Source organism: Psittacula echo (genome assembly GCF_963264785.1).
Source record: "Psittacula echo genome assembly, chromosome: 5".
Taxonomy (NCBI): Eukaryota; Metazoa; Chordata; class Aves; order Psittaciformes; family Psittacidae; genus Psittacula; species Psittacula echo.
Genome location: NC_137739.1, coordinates 26,764,198 through 26,780,632, shown reverse-complemented (window position 1 = coordinate 26,780,632; position 16,435 = coordinate 26,764,198). Strand labels below are relative to the sequence as shown.

At 42.4% G+C, this 16,435-nt stretch overlaps 1 protein-coding gene across 2 annotated transcripts in view; it reads right to left on the bottom strand.

Moving 5' to 3' along the window:
• QSER1 (glutamine and serine rich 1) overlaps positions 1-14,718 on the bottom strand; it is a 41,407-nt gene extending 26,689 nt beyond the window's left edge. For both annotated transcript variants that reach the window (XM_080617438.1, XM_080617440.1), the window contains exon 1: positions 14,315-14,718. In XM_080617438.1, coding sequence (XP_080473564.1) covers positions 14,315-14,541 — 227 coding nt within the window. In that variant the 5' untranslated portion in view covers positions 14,542-14,718. The remainder of the gene's footprint in view (positions 1-14,314) is intronic.
• Between the last annotated feature and the right edge of the window lie 1,717 nt (positions 14,719-16,435).

Genomic DNA, 16,435 nt, shown 5'->3' with positions numbered 1-16,435 from the left:
TGCTGAGGGCGCACTCAATCCCACTGTCCATGTCACCGACAAAGGTGTTGAACAAGACCGGTTCCAACACCGATCCCTGAGGGACACCACTCGTTACTGGTCTCCAGCTGGACATGGAGCCATTGACCACAACTCTTTGCGTGCGGCCATCCAGCCAGTTCTTTATCCACCGAGTGGTCCACCCATCAAATTGATGTCTCTCCAATTTAGAGACAAGGATGTCATGTGGGACAGTGTCGAACGCTTTGCACAAGTCCAGGTAGATGACATCAACTGCTCTGCCCCTGTCCATCAGTTTCGTAGCCCCATCATAGAAGGCCACCAAATTGGTCAGGCAGGATTTCCCCTTAGGCTATTTTCAGGCTGAGAGGCATGTTTGGTGTTGTAGTGGTGTTCCAGGCAAGAGGGCATACACTTTGCAGCAAAAATCCTTTGAGATAAGGTGAGACTCACAGAACCCATTACGGATTAAATGTAGTAATACTCCACCATTCCTGCTTTCACATTGTCACAGCCAAAAGGTCATGACCAAAAGTGGATGAACTTCATATTAACCACCCAAAAAACCTGGAAATCTAAAAATTGGTTTGCTGGGTGGTTTTTTATTGTGTTGGTTTTTTTTTTTGGTTTTGTTTTCTTTCGTATTTTTAACTTGAAATTTCTACTTATTCTGATAATGTGAAGACTGAGAGTCACTTCTTTGTAAAGGAAGAGCACGGTATATGCAAAGACCACATAACAGTCTAACACTCAAGTGTGTAGATGTGAGGCACTACACTCTGAATTACAAAAGCAACTTGTAAAAGAAACTTAGAAGTGTAACATGGATGATGCTGGAATTAACACTGGGATACAAAATAACCCCTAGGCCTAGTATCTGAAAAACCTTGTTAATTACTAGAATCTCAAAATTCTAATAATTGTGAGCATCAAAAGAACACTAAAAGTATACGACTTTTTTTTTGTTGTGTCTTCTTTTTTTTTTTTTTTTTTAATAAAAACTCTCAGGTCATAGTTTGTGCAACCGCAACCTCAAAAATGAATTCGTCTTTCAATTAAAACACTGTGTTTATAAGAACAGTTAATTGTTTATTGTATAATTACTAGTTGCTGGAATGTAGATTCTTATCTCAAAAAAACCCTGCATGTATACCTTCAGTTTACATAAGCTTATCCTAAACACAAGCACAGCAACTGGAGGAAGATTATTGCCTTAGGGTTTCTTTTTATAAAATGTAGCTATTAAACAGCCGAACTTACACAGCATGTAATTCGCACACCAAAAATACATTTAAGCATGGCAAACAACAGAATGGCTATCTAGCGCTTGCACTCCAGTTCTGAAGACTGTTAAAATTCCACATGAGCCCTCACTTGTACTGAAATGTCAGATTAATTACTGAAGAAACATTCACATTTTTTGAAACTTTATTATTTGTTATTGTTAATTGCTATACAATGTTCCAAGAGCTCCCCATTTATCACTGACGCTCCACGGTGATTATTACTGGCATAGTGATCTGCACAATGAGGTGATTACTACTAGAAAGTAATATAAATTTGACATACAAATTTGGAAAATAGTTTCCCCCCCCAAGTTATTTTTTGTTGAAAAGGTCCATTCAATTTTAACATAATATTTAGGTGTCCTTTTAGAGATGTCTTATAAAGAGCCATCATCATTTGTCATTGCTATAACAATGCAATCAAAAAATCCTTATGACAATGAAAGTGCAACCATTCAAATATTAATGTTTTTTTCAACTACGTCAGTTGGGCTAACAGAAGATTATTACCTCACCAGTAAAATTTCTGGAAGAAAAATGTATAGTCACTGCACTTAATTGTTAGTAAAATGCCTCCACTTTGATTTACAACTCTCTTTTGTCAGTCCAGATTAAGTCTTTCCTAAATCAACTCTTTGTGTACCTGTTCATATTGCTATTCTTATGATAATTTATTTCCACATCATTCTTTAATCTTATAGTTTCATATGAATTCAGGTCTCCAACTGCGAAAGGTTACTGGGTTACATTCAACACTGCACTTGCCATCCTCCTCACCTGCCAAGACAATTACTTGGTTTGTGCTTTACACAAAGTAATAAATGCATTTAACTTCAATCTCAAATGGAAGGATCGCTTTCACAAGGAGACAAAATGTAGCTGCAATAAGCACTGGACACACAAGTAAGACCTTATTTCTAATTCTCTCATTTTCTTCAAACAACCTTGCTCTCCCCTAGGCATTCACAGAATGAAACACACAAACACTTCAAACAAGCATTTTAGTTAATACTTGATACAAAAAGGTATCATTACATGGAAAGCAGACATTTTCAACTTTCTACTTTATTTTCTAGATCAATTTTCATTAGAGCTTAGCAGTTTTAAAGTTTGTTTGCTTGTTTTTAAGTTTAGTAACAGCAGTTGTTCAAGCTCTAGGGGATCCTGTAATACGTGAAAACCAGACCAAGACTCTTAAGGAGCAAAGGCTACTTCTAGGTGCAATACCTGGGTTTTTTGTTCTTAGGCACTTGTAACTTCTGCCTCTGCTATAACGCGTCTGAGATCCAGAACAACCACATGCACTGAAACAGGAGGTGACAACCCAGCACACACCATGAGTGAGACCAGGGAAACAATTCTCATGTTGGGGCTGCCTGTCCAGACTTTCTGAAAACAAGGAGCTTCCCAACTCCAGTGGGAAGATGACCAGGCATATGGTTCACTTCTCACTAAATTGCCAAAAAGGAGATTTAAAAAACTAGCGATAGTTTGTGCTGACAGGAAAATACCTTAAAACTCACACTTTGTATTTTATCTGACTTGAGAGATATGCAAAATAGGAGATATATGACTCAAAGTTTCCCCTCTACCCCAAAGCCCAGACACTTGGCAATAGTCTCCCTTCAACCAGCTCCTCAGCTATGCAACAGCGAGTCCTACTCAGAGGACCAAAGCAAAACCAGTTAAGGTCCAAACACTGCAAAAATGACAAATGCCTTTCCAAACATTAAAAATACCATTCTAAATATAAGATACTGAAACTGACATGCAGCTTACATCTCTTTTTGTTCACCATATTTCATTTTAAACACGCAAAATGCAGTTCCAGCTTGCATTACCTACAAGTTCATATTTGGAATTGGTTTAATATTAGATACAATAGTTAATGTTTTGCTTAAAGATATATCTTTGCTGATTTGCCCCTGGCAAAAAATTGAAGAGCATTATTTGGAAACATTACTTGAATTTAATATGGATGAAACGAAGAGCAAATGGCATTTTAGCTAGCATGCACTTCAGCTGCCCATTCTAACAGCAAGAGTTCACTGCCATGTGCGTAGTTCAGCATCTAGGGTTTATCTGCAGCTCACAACAAAGAATCTAAAAATGGGTTTGATCTTGTATTTTAAAAAAGCAATGACTAAGAAAACAGAATCATAACAGAAGGAGTTGCCTAGAAAGAGAGTTCAACACTCTTAATAACAGCAAATCACTTCTGTCCAACAGACAGGCCAATGCACTTCTGAAGTTTAAAAAGCAAGCCCACAGAAACAACAGAAAATGTTTCAAAAATTAATTCTAACATAAACCAAAGGAAAACAAACTCCTGGTCAGGCCAGATACTCACTTCAGTGCAAAGATTTTTTTCCTGTTTTTTTTGGGGTTTGTGTGGGTTTTTTGTTTGTTTGTTTGGAAATGTATACAGTATGTTATTTTTCACCTCTATTTCTCAGCTGAAAGAGACACTACAAGAACAAAGTTGGTTCGAAGCTTGTGAACATTGGCAGGTTCAGGAAAAATAAGAAACCAGCCAAGTCCTTGCATCTAATTCCCTGATCCTGTGATCAGATAATACAAGACAAGACAATTCTTAACATTTGAAGACTGAACCAACACTTGCATAAAGAGAAAGAATAGTTAACGGTCTGAAAGAGTTATGGTATCCATCAGACAAAAGAAAAAAGAATCTGCTACTTGAAAAATAAAGTATACCACTGAAAAATTTGAAGGATCTCTAAAATTAATGCATCGTAAAAGGTACACTGAGTGTTCCTTTAGGTACAGTACACATTTTTAGCACTTACCTGGCCTATTTTGAAATTACCACATAAGAAATAAACAGATGTCAATGTTTTGAATTATTATTAACTACCTAATACTATTCTTCTTCAAGACAGATGACTTTAAGATAGAAAATACAGAATCGGACACCAGGTATTTCAGTAAAACACAGATGAGTAGTATTTTATCGACTATTTCAACTGTCTGTTGGTTATGTCTAAGAATGCAATTTAATGTAAAGACTATGTAACTAACAGACTACACATTGAATGTAGAATATATCAAATAGTAACATACCAGAGGCAATGATCCTTCACTCCTTCATTAAAGATGAACTTACAATGTTAATTTCCAACTTCAATTCGTATTCACAACAACCAAGTGCACGACTGGACCAAAGGCTGTCTCAAGGTACTTGCGAGAGGAAATAGTCATTACTTCCTGGCTTTCTAGGAGCTGAGATAAGGAGCTTCTAAGAAATAGATTTTTAAGTAGAAAACAGCAAGCAGGGAACTGCCTGATTGAGCAAGAGTTCATGCTGTTCCTGTGATTCTTTACGCAAATACATGTTATATCTTAAGGGAAGAAAAAGATCTTACAGCAAAAAAGGTCCATCTCCTTTTTAATCCCATGTTTGATGTGTCTGAACCCTTTATGGTCGATCCTTTTAAAAATAAAAACTCTCAAACTGCTTCAGGAAAGCCAAAATAGTCTTACTAGTACTTCAATGCCTGAGTGCAAGTGCTGGCTTGTCTGATTAAGTAACCTGTGGAGCTCTTAATAACAAAGACAATATAATTCCATTTTCATCAAATCAGTTAAACTATGTCTTGACTCTATGTATGTGAAAACTAATATTCAGATAAAAATGAGCTATTTCTAAATGTCTAACCAGGACAAGACACTGTGGAGGGACTGGACAAACTACTTTATACTCCTATTTTTGAAGGTATATGATCTAAATTATCTTTGTGATGAGGTTATCTACAGTTGAAATGTAGCACATTTAATGACGTCATCTTTTTTTTTTAAATCAGAATTGGCAAACATTGCTACTGCTTCTCTGGATTTGGACAAAAATTCATGGTACCTAACCAAAGCAACTTTCTAAAATCCTATGGCATACAATAAATAAAACTAAACTACTCTATAATAATGCCCATTTTGAGCTCCTGATGTACTTTTTAAGATTTCAAGTTCTGGAGAGGAGCCTTCAGTTTTCTTGATCTGAATACTGAAGCTTGATTTTGATGCCCTTATTAACTCAGTATCAACACTCCCCACATCTAAACAGACATTGCTATGCCCACACTCACCACCCAATTTATGTTATAATGTGGTGTCAGATATAATTTTAAGCCATGTGTTTGCCAAGCAATGTTTTGGGGGTTTACATCTTCTCTGACAGCTTCTACTCTACTGCTCCCTGCAGAAAACCAGAGTACCCATTATGTTTTGTGTAGCTTACACTGTGTAAAGAATCGCAATCTTCATTTCTCACCTTCTGAGGTGCTGGTTTGTTTTGTCACTACATTTATTTATCTTCTCTTACCTTTTCTCTATGAAAGAACTTTCTCTTTACCCAGCAAGGAGATAATAGCTGTTTGTTGGGTTTTGGTTTTTTTATTAGCAATAAATAATAAATGTGAGCTTTGCTCACAATTTCAAAAGTTTTTTTGCAAAACAATAATGAAAATATAGCACTTTTTCTTCAACAGGTGATGCTATTCTGTTTTCAAAAGTGTACCTGGAAGTATTTGAAACTCTTCCCAAGATCATCACAGTATTAATGTTTGAGCACACAGCATAATCCTTTATTACTGTGGCAGAGATAAACACACAAAGATTTCATTACTTTAAATAATAAAATTTTATTTCAAAATGTAAAAATCAGCAGAGCATTATCTCAAGAAGTGATATACCCACATCAGTGCCGTATTAAAAATACAATTCATTTCAGCTATTGAAATGCTTCTCAATCCTTATCCTCCCACGGTTATTAATTTTGTATTTTGTGGCAAGCTTGAGTATTACCTTTAGGGTACTGCAGAACACCTGATATCCCATTTCTTATTAAGCCCTTTACTTTCCAATTACATGGAAAAGATGATGCTAAAGTTGAGATATTCATTAGAAGAGGTAAGGGGTGCAAATACATATGACATATCAACAGACAGAGCCACCTTAGGCTTTTCATCACCAGATCTTCAAGCGCTTCACAGTTCCACAACCCATGAAATAGCTTCTCCTTTAACCTACGGCAGCTAAGGCCCAAACACTAACCCACTCAGATCTACCGACATCACAACCGAGTTTCAAACACTCAGTATCAAGAGTCAGTTTCTCAGAGTTCTGTGAAGTTAAAATTTCTAATTGCTCAGTACACAACATACTGAATCCGTGTAAAGATCAGTGGCTTCACAGCCCACAGATGCAGAACTTGCACATAGCTGAGGCAGCTACTCACTGCCTACATACGAGACCACAACATCCCTGGTCATGACCATATCCTTGGTCATCCGTACAGCTTGCAGTTGAAGGCCATCAAATAGGCTCTAAGCCTTCCAGCACACCTACATGGCCACCACAGTATTCTCCCTATGCTACGCTACAAGGGCAAAGCAGCTCACAGGAACTCCTTTGGCTTCAATAAAGTGGCATCCCAATGACTAACACCTCTTCTATTCCAATTTAGGAGGTGTGCCCAGGAAAGATCTAACATATTAACAACACAGAGTTCATTGTAAAATGCAGCACCAAGAGTCCTTATGTTAAAGGAAAAGTCACAGGGTGTTTTTATGAGGAAAATCAGCATAGTCCTTGTTTTTAGCTCTTACACCTCTTCATCAGTGCTTTATTCACCCTAAAACAGATTCAAACTTACACTTCTAACCTTGCAAAGAGGACTCTGGCTATCACATTGTCACCAGCTACTATTTAGCTGAATATATACCATACAAATTCAATTGCTTGTGAATGCTTCAATGAGAAAACATGCACTGTTCAAAACTGTAGAAAAAATAAATGGCCTTTATTTTGAGATGGGAGAAACACACACATATATATATAAAAAACCACATTCTTTAAATATGTCCCACTACTAAGATTTCCTGACATTCAGGCAGATGACTAGACAAAAACAAGTAACAGGAATCAAAACAGTATACACACAAATTAAAAAAAATCCTTTAACTGCTGGAAAACCTGTATTCTCTTTTAAACAAATAATGACAAAAAGAAGGTTTTTCTGAAGCAGAAAAGAAAATCCCAGCTCTTTTCAGTGGCACTGAGCATCAGTAACCTCCAGGTCACCAGTTCCAACAACAACTTGAAGACATTTAACAAATGGTTGCTGTTGAGAGTCGTAAGGAGTTTGTTTTCTAGGATCACTCTTTGTGTTCACACTTAATAAAAACTAGTAGAAATCCTGTTCTTGGTAGGCTCAGTAGAGACTAATGAAAGTGGAGGAACATAGGAATTAAAGGATTGTTCACTGTCTAGCACTGGAATTTTTGACACGGAGAAGAGAGAAAGTAAACAGGATGTGGTGTGAAACACTAAATTGCTGCATTTCTGAAAGGGATTTCCTGGTCAAAAAAAAAGTGCAACAGGGAACGTGCAGCACATGCTGGTACATTCAGTATTGCCACAAAACCACTAGCTCAACTGCACACGCACCACGCAGGCGCAATGGCCATCTGTCTGCCACATTCTGGACGTCCAAAAGCTTTCAGAACAAGTTGCCAGACATCTGGAAATGCTAGACAAAGGGCTAGCGCCCTCAAACTCTTTTCACACAACACTGCCAGGTGAAAAAGATGGCTATCTCCAAAGAAATCTAGATGTATGACAGCCCCAAGTATAATTCATACATGGCTATTAAGGAATAAATGTTCCTCCTATGTAAATACTATTACTCTTAAGATAAGGATGCCTAAGGTGTCTTCTTCCTGCTGAGTGTAATTGGTTACACTTACTCAAGTCCTAAGTAAGCAACAGAGGTAGGCATGTAGAAGGAAGATGAAGAACAAGAAAAGCAATATGGGCAAATAAAAGCTTGTCTAAACATACGTAGATTCTTGCTAAATTGCTTTGGAATAAGAAACTTCAAGCTTGAAAGGACTTCGGAATAAAAGCTCCTTGCCTCTATTTACTGTAAGCCATGGTCAGAGAGGCTCTGAGGATGCTCTTAAGTGTCAATTCATTCCCAATAGTCCATTCAGAGTAACAAAACAAGGAAGTAACATAAGAAGGGACAGAGAACAGCTGAAGTAAAACCAAACCCTATGAAATCTGCCCAGTGAGAGAAGTAAATCTAGTACTTAAAAACCAAGAGCTCCTTCCTCTCTGAGCACGTTACTTCTCTTTGCTTAAAAATTCTAAGAATTTTCCTTTCTCTGTTGCTTGCATGGTACAGCAAGAAATGCCGTGAAGGCTGAGCTCTGCATGCTGCTCAAAGTTATTTTTGTCGAACTTAAGACTGCTAAGGAATGTTTGAAGTAAGACTATTAATGTGTTGCCCTTTAACTGGGTTTTGTTTGGGCTTTTGGTTTTTAATGTGTGAACAGGCACTCATCATACAGAACAACCTTTTGACATGCAAATTTGTGAATGCTTAGACAAAATAGAACAAGAAAAAAATCCAAGGAAAATAAATACACCCACTGTGTAAGACCTCTAGTATTGTTTAGAATTAATATAACACCATCATAGGTGCCTTTTTCCTGACAGAACAAAGATTTTTCTAAGAACAACCTCCTTTGTATGACAGCACCATGCCAGAATCTACAGCGACTCCAAGAAAAAATAAAAGGTGGGCAAAAGTACAGAAGAAACAAAGGGAAAAGGTTGTTCTCTGGCAGTATAAATGCCTACAATTAAAGTTAATGGGATGAAAGGTAAAATACACATATGGGACTGAAAGACTTTCTGCACAGGTGGAAGAATACAAACCTCTTTCAGAACAACACATTCAGAAATGTGTTGAAGTTGTGGGCTCCATGGGAAAGGGCTCACGTGTGAAGTATCATTCTAGGGGATCTCAAGAGAGGTTGAGCACTCAGCTAACACAGACACTAAGTGCTCCTGGTTACGAAGCACAGGTAGTACAATTTGGCTGGGATGCTCATTGAAGACAGCAACACAGCAAACCTGAGCCCATCTAAAGCTGCTTTGGATGGCACGGCAGAGTCCCCACTGAGGCCACAACTTATTCCTTACAGCTCTGCTTCCTGTTTGTCCCCTGGTGCCACCTCTGGATTCCTGCCTGGCAGCACAGGTATACCAGCGCAGCTCTCCAGCTCAAGAGAAAGCTATTCACCTGCTTGGTCATGATAGTTTTCTCATGGATTAAGAAACCAGACCAGCTCCTTGGGTGGGTGCACAAACACCAGGGGCAATGTAAGGGAGAAGAAAGGGAGCCCCTTTCAACAGCAGTGAGCCTGAGCAGCAAGCTCAGCCATCTCATGTAACTGCACCCTCAGACTAAGTTTCAACTCATTCCTTCTGCATGCTGTTCCGTCACCATTTCTCACTGCAGCAAATGTTTCATGTACAGTTGTTAAATCTTAAGACAGGTAAGCAGCATGTAATTCCAAACAAGCCTAGCTGGCTTACTTTGAAGCTTCAGCAAAGATTTTACAAGAGGACCGTACATCTGCACCTGTGAAAGCTATGGGGCATACAGCATGAATGCGTTCAGTGCCTTTGTTCAGTCAGTCTTTGACCTTCCCACAGCTGTTATTTCAGTGTGCACTGAGCGCAGGTTAAAACAAGAAAAAAACCTGAAGACTGACAAAAGCTAGCAAGTCTCTATAAGGTACGTGCGCTACACCATGGACTACCTGTGGTTTATTTTGTATGTGTAAATGTTTTAAATATAAACTATGACAAAAAGCTGGTTAAGATTCTGAAGTGACCTACCCTTTTATACATTTATAAAGTTTATTTAATCCTTCTGTGACTTTTCTTATAATAGCAAATGTTCTAAACATATTCACAGTTTATAGGCTTTAGCTTTCAACATCTGAAATACTATGCCATAGGGAACTTCCTGCAGGAAACGTACTTAACAACAAACATTGGTTTTACCTCTCAGAACAATTTCATTTGATGAAAGACAATATTCTACACTTCTGTAAAACACTATTTGCACTTTTAGAGTTTCTATAGCTATGGAAAAATCCATTACAATTTAAAATTGAGCCTTAACTAAGACACAATTATTATACCATTGTTACAATAAGCCTTAGCTTGACACCTATGCAAAAATACAAGTTAAAAAAAAAAATCATCACAACCACTTATCATAAAAGTTTAAGTCTCCCACTTAGGTAAATGTGCATATGAACTATTACTTTAACTAACTCATTATCTTAAGATTACTTGCTATAAATACAGGCCAGGCTAACCAAATGTCAGTGTTATCTATTGTAAAGAACCATCCTGAATTAAATTATATAAACCCACATATGTTTGGGTAGGGCAGAGGCAGACAAAGACTACCATGCATAAAGAAACACTGGAGACCATGACAGTTGCCGTAAAATTTAAAGCAATCACAAAATAATTGTGACTGATGTCCATTCAATCACATACAACAGAAGAATTGAGTCTTGCAGTTGTGGTAAAAACCAAATAAGAACAGGGAGATCCCTCCAGTAGTAAAAACTTTCTCTAAATGAAAGAAGTAGCCCCAAGACAGAAATAAACTCAACCAGAAACCTCATCTGTTATCACTTATCTCCATTTCTTTTCCCAAGCAATTACGACAGTCTCCCAAACTATTACAGTGTTCACCTGTTTCCTGAAGACCATGTATTTCTTGTGCAAGTAACAAGCAAGCATGACATATGTTATCTGCTATGCAACATGGGACTAGCTTTAGACTGTGCCATAAAAAGACAGCGTTTCAGCACAGAAGTACGGTTTTCTAACAGCTATAGTAAAAGGTCAAAAGTGGCAGTGTGCCCATACAACCATCAGAAATTCCTGCAGGATGCTGACAGCCTGTGTAAGAGATGTTGGGGAGAAGGGAAAGGTGAAGGACAGGAGGACCTTTTTCAGCCTTCTGCTCCAGGGCCACCACAGCTGCACTGTTCAAATACGCTCTTCAAGTACTAGCTAACGCACTGATTCAAGTGACTGCTATCTGCTCCTGTTCCCGTTTCACTACCTTCTACTATTCCATGGGAAAAGTTATGTCACAGCAGGCCTAGTAGCAATATCTTCATAATACTTCACCACAGATTTCCTTTCAGTTGATAAGAATTGTGCCATTGCACAGACAAAACAGTGCCTGCAAGAAATAAGAGGCAGGATAAAAACCAGATGGCTGAAGTTAAGCACAGGAAGACGGGAGCAACGCTTGTAGGGAGGGAAAATCATTTTGATGAGCTGAGACTGTGAACATGGCTCTCCACACAAAGGGAACATAGCCTGCCATGACACAGCCAGCAACAGCATAAATATGAAATGAAACCTGAATGAAATATTGTTATCTCTATCACGTAAAGGCTGAATTCTTTTCAATCATGTACCAGATCAACATGACACATATTTTTTTTTTTTTAATTTAACATCAGGCTAATGCAGCTTCAGCTGTTTAGATGACTACCTGTCAACCATGATCAAAAACACCATTTGGAAAAATGTGAAGCGATCTGTAACACAAGCCAAGAACACTGACAGCATATTCCCTTACAGTACTTCTATAGCTCCACAATTTTCTTCCAGGCTAGTACAAGCCTTAGCAGTGATAGGCATGACTCTTGCATCCCAATTCCCCAGCAACTGTCTCCATCCATACACAGACAAATGTTATCAGCGACAGAGAAACTACAAACACCTCTGCAAGCCCAGACTGTATTTAACATTGTGTCCAACATGTTTCAAATCTTTAAATCTTGCTGAAGACAGGGTATTTTAATGCTTACTACAATGGCATGAACTCTTAAGAACTCAGTACAGAAGAACTTCCAGCACAAAATATGATTCATAGTATTTTCCCTGCCCTTGCTACACTTAAAAAAAATACTAAAAAAAAATTTAAACATTTCAGTCAACACATTTTAAATGCATCATCCATCACCACCTACACAGCCTCAAAATGAAACTTCTAAGAACCGAAAGCAAGGTCTTCTTGACATTGCTACCTAAAGTATAGAATAAATAGTCATATCAAGAATGGATTCAGTAATAGTAATTTGATTTTGCTGATTAACAATTTGATTGGCAAAGGTAGCAGGCAATGATCCAACGGGCTTCTGTATGGTACTTGTCTTTGGACTGTTCTCCATGCTGTTTCAATTGAGGAATTCCCAAAATACACAGTTAATATTCCATTAATATAGCAGCCATGGTTTGAAACCAGGGAATTTGTTTGAATGTAGAAAATAATCATCAAATAGCTGTGTTTCTTCTACGGTCCTAGAGGGATCCACTCTTGCTCCTGCACAGACACACTCTTATATGACCTGCAAAACCCAAACCTTCCTCATGGAATAGATGCATGATCCTCAATAGATGATGAGAATTGGGGAAAGCAATACAGAAAGGACATGTCACTGACTACCATCGAAACCAACACAGCAACATGACCAAGAGTAGTTCAACAATTAGGAAGACTAATTACAAAGAACAGTAGGAGACCTCAGTCTGCCAGGTAGGCAACCCTGCACAGAGCTTAGCTAAACACAGCTTCGCTGGGCAAGGGTTTGGCCAAAAAACACCTAACCACCCAGAAACCAGGAATCCAGAGCTTCACACCCCAGGAAGCATCCATTATCTTCTTACTTAACACTGACTTAATTTCTCCTAAAACGCACTGTCCACAATTCACAAAAAAAAAAAAAAAAAAAAGAGGAGTGTGTCTGGTAACAAACTACATAAAATTACTTATTTCTCTTAATAAAAAGAATATGAAGCTAGAAAATAATCAGAATTCATAACAATGTTATGGGATTTTCAGTGCCCATGAGGCTATAGCAGGCTAGAAACTAAAAGTAGCCCTCTTCAGATCAGAAATAAGAAATAAAATAAGAATCAGCCACTCGTATACCAAGAATTGTGTTGAATTTTGCCTCATTCGGAATTTTTAACTGCGTCTTCTGAACTACAAACTCTAGTTTCAAACACAAATTGGGGGGGGGGGGGGGGGGGGGAAGTAGTCCTGTGGCCTGCATCATGAAGAGGTCAGACTAAGATGATTGCAACAGTCCTTCTGACTTGATAATCTATTAACCTTACCAGTCAGATCAGAAAACACGCCTGATCAATTTGAAGACGAAATGCAAAGCCAAGTGTACCAACAGGTACACCTATTTCGACTCTATATTTTTAGCCTGAGACACTTTTACCTTTAAACGTCGTCGAGATTAGAACTGCAGCTGTATCAAACTAGAGACATAAAAGACAAGCAATAAGAAAAATCTCATCACCTAGAAAACTCTCATTTTCGTTGGCAGAGTTATACAACCAAAAAGCAGCTCGAAGCCAATGAGCTAGCTTGTAATTTTTCCGCACTTTCCGGAACTTTACAGAACTCTCGGTGGGACCGAAATGCTTCAGACAAGTTTTAGCTGAGAGGAGGCACCGCACGCCCGAGAGCAGCGTTTTAGACTAAAGAGGTTAACCAGTCCTCTCGCATCGAAAAAAACCCAAACAAGGGGGAAATAAAGGGCGACGGGGGGATGCTGGCACGGCAGGAGCTGCCGTCTGCCGGCGCGGGCTGAGGCGGCCCGGTGCCCGCATTGTTCCTGCGGTCAGTGCTGATGCCCGCGGCCCCGCGCACAGGGAGCGCTCCCCCCGCCGCCGCCGCACCCCGCTTCCCTCCCGGAGACGGGCACGGACGCGTGAACTCTTGAACCCGCGTCGCAGCACAACGCGAGCCTCCGGGGCGGAGAACAAGGACGCGCCTCGCGCGGGGAGACCGCCCGCCCGCCCCGACGATGAGGGCCGCCGGAGAGCCCAGGCCGGCCGCCTCCTCTCTGCTCCCCGCCCGCGGTCGGCCGCCGTGCCCTCAGACGCGGAAGCCCGGCGGGACGCGGCTCGTCCGCTCCCCCCGCCCTGCCTTACTCGCAGGGCCGTGCCGCTGGGCCCCGGCCGCCTGCCACCCTGCCTTGCCCGGAGGGGGCCCCTCGCCCGCCTCACCCCCTCCACGGGACGCTCTCTCAGTCGCCCCCGGGACAGGCCCCGGCCCAGACCCTGGCCTTTCCTGCCGCGGCCCCCCAGAGAACCCTCCTCACCTGGGCTTGAGGCTGCCAGCGCCCCGCTCGTAGGCCCAGGAGGCGGCGGGCTGCGAGCCGGCCGGGGCCAAGGGGTCGGTGAAGCTGGGGGTCGTCGGGTAGTTCCTGTCCATCATCGGGGCAGGGCGCGGTGCCGTGGCGACAGGGGCTCCGCTGGGGTCCTGCGAGCAGGGCGGCGGCGGCGGGCACCGAGCGGGGCTGGTGGGAGCGGGCCCCCCCTGCTTCATGCGGGGCGGGCAGCGCCGTAGCCCCCCTCCCCGGCGCGGGCCAGGCCGCCGTGACCCAGGCCCCCCTGCCCTGCCCTGCCTCCGCTTCCCTCCCGCTCAGCGGCTGGCGGCGGCGGGCGGGCAGCTGAGGGGAGCGGCGGGCGGCGGCGGGGGCTGTACGGCGGCCAGGCGGAGACCCATGTCGGGCTGCTCTTTCCCAGGATGCACCTCCCCCGCCAGCGCTCACTGGGGCTCACGGGCTCCGGCTCCGTGCCCCGGGAGGCAGGGAGGCCGCGGCGAAGGCAGCCGCCATTGGAGTCGCCGGCAGCAGCGCCGGCGGGGGGCAAGGAGGAGGTCTGCGACTTGCAAACGGGCGGCCGCGACCCGACGGGGAAGCGCGGCGGCAGGAGGGGAGCGTGGCGGGGGGCGGTAGCCGCCACCGGGGCGGGGTGGGGGGGGCTGAAGGCGGGGACGGCCGGGCCGGGCGGTGAGGCGGGGGGAAGGCCGGTTTCTCGGCGGGGCCGCGTCAAGTGAAGCGCTGGCGCTTTGTTGGAGGAGCCGGGGCGGGGCCATCTTGTTCCCGCTGAGGGGAAGCGGCGTCAGCGGCGGGCAGCGCCGCGGCCTCCGGGGCGGCTGCCGCCGACAAGATGGAGGTGCACAGCCCGCCCTGCCCCGGCTCCCACCCCGAGGCAGCTGATTACCTCACGACGAGGGAGCGCTTTGTAAAGCAATTTGTAGGGCGGCTCTCCCGCCCTGCCCTGCCCCGCCAGGGGGGGAGGTGTCCGGGCGGGCGCCTCCCTCCTCCGCGGGGCGCGCCGACCTGCCGCCTTCCTCCCCGGAAAATCCATCTGGCGGGGGGAGGCAAGGTAGAAACCCCGGTGGCGGACGCTGGAGAGGGAATTCAGGGGTGCTGGGTGTCACCGGAAGAAGCTGCTGGCCGTGTTTTTCACTCAGGGCGGCCCAGAGCCTTTGCTTTGCCGCTTCAAGCTCGTGCGTGCAGGTGCTCAGCGGTTTAGGTTGGTCATTGGTTTGAGAATGTTTTACAGAGGTTAAATAATATAAAAACACAGACGTTTAGCTATTTTTTTCTTTTTGAAAGCTAAAAGCCTGAAATACACACATATATAAGAGTTTTCCGAAACACTTGGGCATTTCCATTAATAAGTCAGTGCAGGTCTGCAGTCTGAATAGGCTTTGAAGTCAACCACAAGGAAGGACAGAATGTTTTAAGTATTTAGAGCAGTCTAAGACCCCTGGTGCACAGCCAGTAAGTTCCTGTATCTTTGCGTCTTTGTTAAAACAAAGTATACGGGAAATGGGTACCAGCTGTGCAGAACAGGGTAGGAGCAAAGGAGACATCTGTGTTGAACAGGGAGATGGTGGGTGAGCTGTGATGTCTTGCTTTCCCCACAGGCTGAAGGCACAAAGGCAGAGGTGAGCAGGAGGAATGTGCCTCTAAGGTAAAGATGAGGAGTGTACACTTGAAAAGAGGCGACTGTACCTGAAGGCAGTGCTCAGAACAGGAAGGTGTATGCTAATGAGTAAGTAAGTCTTTTGAAGATTCAGTTTGTAGTACTCCGGGCAATATCCAACCGCAGAGTAAAATGAATTTTCATTTCACTGAATTTTCATTTCACTACACATTAAATGATATGGTGAAGTGCAGAGTTTAGAAACTTGGCTGCAGCCAAACAGATCAGATGCTAAAAATAAAAATAAATCTCAACATTTGAATTAAAAAGTGATCAATATTAAATGAAAAAGCAGGAAGGTAAGAGACTTCAGGAGGAAAAGCTGAGATTCTAATTTTCTCATGCCTAGTTTCAAGAAGCTGCGAAGTCAGCTATAGTAAGAAATGCAGCCGTAGATCAGGAGGGAAAGGTAAGCATGAAAGTTTTCAGCACCGAAGAGACTG